The sequence below is a fragment of the Sinocyclocheilus anshuiensis genome, unplaced genomic scaffold, assembly GCF_001515605.1.
Source record: "Sinocyclocheilus anshuiensis isolate Anshui unplaced genomic scaffold, SAMN03320099.WGS_v1.1 scaffold65, whole genome shotgun sequence".
Taxonomy (NCBI): Eukaryota; Metazoa; Chordata; class Actinopteri; order Cypriniformes; family Cyprinidae; genus Sinocyclocheilus; species Sinocyclocheilus anshuiensis.
In genome coordinates, this window is record NW_015537924.1 from 61246 (window position 1) to 64495 (window position 3250).

At 36.2% G+C, this 3250-nt stretch overlaps 1 protein-coding gene across 1 annotated transcript in view; it reads right to left on the reverse strand.

Annotated features, from left to right (window-relative positions):
• The window catches only part of LOC107657587 (pre-mRNA-splicing factor CWC25 homolog), a 13527-nt gene extending 11627 nt beyond the window's left edge, over positions 1-1900 (reverse strand). Inside the window, exons 1-3 of the mRNA XM_016445749.1 lie at positions 1753-1900; positions 783-955; positions 379-615 (exon numbers count right to left, since the gene is read on the reverse strand). Of these exons, the coding sequence (XP_016301235.1) occupies positions 379-615; positions 783-955; positions 1753-1770 (428 nt within the window). The 5' untranslated portion in view covers positions 1771-1900. The remainder of the gene's footprint in view (positions 1-378; positions 616-782; positions 956-1752) is intronic.
• Positions 1901-3250: the final 1350 nt, after the last annotated feature.

A 3250-nucleotide genomic window follows, 5' to 3' on the forward strand; every position in this document is an offset into this window, starting at 1 on the left:
TTTGAACCATAAACCGCATAAACATTTCATTACACCAAATACTCAAAATAATGTTCTTTTTAGCAACATCACATGACCCCTTTAATACGCAGGAATCCCGACATTAAACAAATAACCATTTAAATGCTTAGGATGTTTGCATTGTAAGAACGCACAGGGATACTTCAGATGTAAAGATGCTGACTCGTTAGGTGATGTTTTCTCATTAAAATCATACGATTTTCTATTAATTCAGTAGAAAGTATGGGAATACTAGGGAATACCAATATGGTGGCATAGTGGCTTCACTTTTATGACGTCATGAGCAATCCAGTTTTCTATTATAGATCAGTGGTTACAACCCTTTTAGTTAAAAATAAAAATACCATTCCAACTTACCGGATCTCAAAAAGAGGGTCTTCTCTGATCTTGGCAGCCATATCATTAGTAGAGACAGAACTTGTAGGGTTAAATATGGAACCAGGCAGGAGGCCTGTCTCAGCTGATGGTCCACTCTCATGTTCCTCATACTGCTGTGTGATCTGCTTGTCGATGGGGCGACCAAGAAGGTATTCCTCACGAGAGATCTGTCCTGCTGGACCCTGGTACATCCAGTCCAATCGGTCATCTTTCTTTCTGCAATATTGAGAAATCTGATATTACATTATAGGCGTAAACCTGTAAGCCTGTTATTATAACTAAATCCAATTATACGTTATGTGTTATAATGAACTTCTTTCATGAAAAACTTTGTGCTGGGATTGACTGTGAAAACTGAGAGAATGTGTCTGAGTGTCACACACTTTACAGCGCCTGTCTCTTGCGCATATCTGGTAATCTCTTCTCGGGCTCGCTCCTCTTTAAGCTCCTTCTGCAACTCCTCAATCTTCTTTCTCTCCGCCTCATGTTTCTGTTCTGCTTTCCACACTCGCTCGATGTTTTTAAGAGTTTGCGGATGCCAGCTCTTTTTCAAGTTCTGGTGGTATTTGTGGAGATAATTCAAATTTCAGAAAAAAAACAGATGTGTAGTTAATCACTTTTAATGAAAGGCCTGGATTCTTGGGGAAAAAAGATGTGGAGATAATCACTTTTATTAAATGACTTATTGGTTGCTTAGTTGAGGACACTTAATATTTGTCAATATTATCAACTCTATCGCACAGACACTATTGGATTCTCATCCAATAGTGTTTGTGCGATAGAGTTGATCATATTACTGAACTGAGCTGGATGTTGGCATCACTGAATCAACGATGAACTGACTTCAACTGAAACATTGCCTGTTTACTATTGTCCTGTTATTATTGTCCTATTGTGGTTGCTTAGTTGAGGACACTTAATATTTGTCAATATTATCAACTCTATCGCACAGACACTATTGGATTCTCATCCAATAGTGTTTGTGCGATAGAGTTGATCATATTACTGAACTGAGCTGGATGTTGGCATCACTGAATCAACGATGAACTGACTTTAACTGAAAAATTGCCTGTTTACTATTGTCCTATTAAGCTGCTTTCCAGCAGAATTTTGTTTGCATTACTGAAACATCCTGCGTAACACGGTAAAGCTGCTTTGATTTGTATTATATAAAGCGCTATATAAATAAAGGTCATGACTTGACTTCGTAACTGTTGAGTCTGTTTTATTTACGGCCAGTGAGTGAAATTGGTACGTTTTCATAAACAAGCTAAACTAGGCCACAACGTTTATCATTAGCAACTGCGCTACTACAAAAAAAAAAAAAAAAACTTAAAACAAAATTGTACTTACAAGGTCACCACCTCCCATGTTGTTGAGGCCGTACTAACAATGTTATAACGTGTTAGAAATTATTATTTCAAACACCCAACCCAAAATCTGCTGGCGTGCATTTACACTTTCTTACGCCGGAACGTACTTCCGTCCTTCTTTCGATTTGATTGGCTTTTGTCAACCAGCTTGAAGGTGCATTACTGCCACCTGCCGGGCTGGAGTGCTGAACAATACTGTAGATTAGTCAGGAAAAAGTAAGTAAATCAATATTAATAGACAATTAATTAAATGTATTTAAATGCCTCATGATTTAAAGTATTTAATTATAATATTTAGATGAGCTTTTCTTTAATTCTGCTGTCATTTCCTTTATTTCCTCCTCATAGCTCCTATACATTCCAAAAGTGCATGCTGCACCGATTTCACAGTGATTGACCAGTGTGCAAACCTACCAGTTTGGTGTTTACCTGTTTTGTGAAGTATCTCCAGTTTGCCCTATCCTTAAACATGCAATTACTCTTCTTTTCAGTTTCTGCCTTGATATTATGTAAATATCTACCTGTATCTTTTACGTCCCAGCATTCTTGCCATTTTTCACCATTTGTCTCTTTATAATTGTTTCCCCCTCAGCTTTAGTGTTTATTAACGGATTATTTTCCTGATTCTCCTCTCAGTGCTGTCAAATAGGGGAGACTGGGGATGAAAGTAACACTTTTTCTGTGAGCATCAGTAACTAGTGTTTTTTTGTGCTAGATCTTTTAAACTTTGATAAATGGTAGCCACATTTGGCAAATATAGCAACATTTGGCTCTACAAATAAAACTCACTTGGATGCAGTGGTGGACAGTAACGGAGTAGTTTTACTTCGTTACTGTACTTAAGTAAATTTTTCAAGTATCTGTACTTTACTGGAGTAATTTTATTTTGAGTAACTTTTACTTTTACTTCACTACTTTTCATAAAACATATCGTTACTCCCCAGCAAGCAATTTTGCGTTTAAAAGACGTCTATTAGACGTGTAGGCTAAAACGAGGCTAAATTTGGGCTGTCAGTGAAAATCTAATAGACGTCTAATCATAGCCCATTTATAGACTAGTCATCAATTAGACAGCTATTAAACGACTACATATATACATCTAATAGACAACAAAATGGCAATCCATACATACAGCTTTTATTAAGAAAAATAACATTTTTAACAACTTGGACAACTTAAGACAATACAAAATGATAAAAATACTAAAGAATTAATGACAAAATAAAATTTTATAAATACAATACACTTAAATATAAATATTATGATAAAAAAAATCTGGAGTTTTTAACAACTTAAGATAATAAAAATATAAAAATGAGAAAACTCCGCCTACTTTGCTCTGGCCAGTTTAGCGCAAATCGTTTTGTATCTGAAGGGCTGCGCTGAACCCACCAGCAAGCAATAGCCATCATTTCAACGTCTCGGTGAAGTATAGACCCGATATAGTCCGGCTATGTGTAACCCACTTCTAGCCCAAA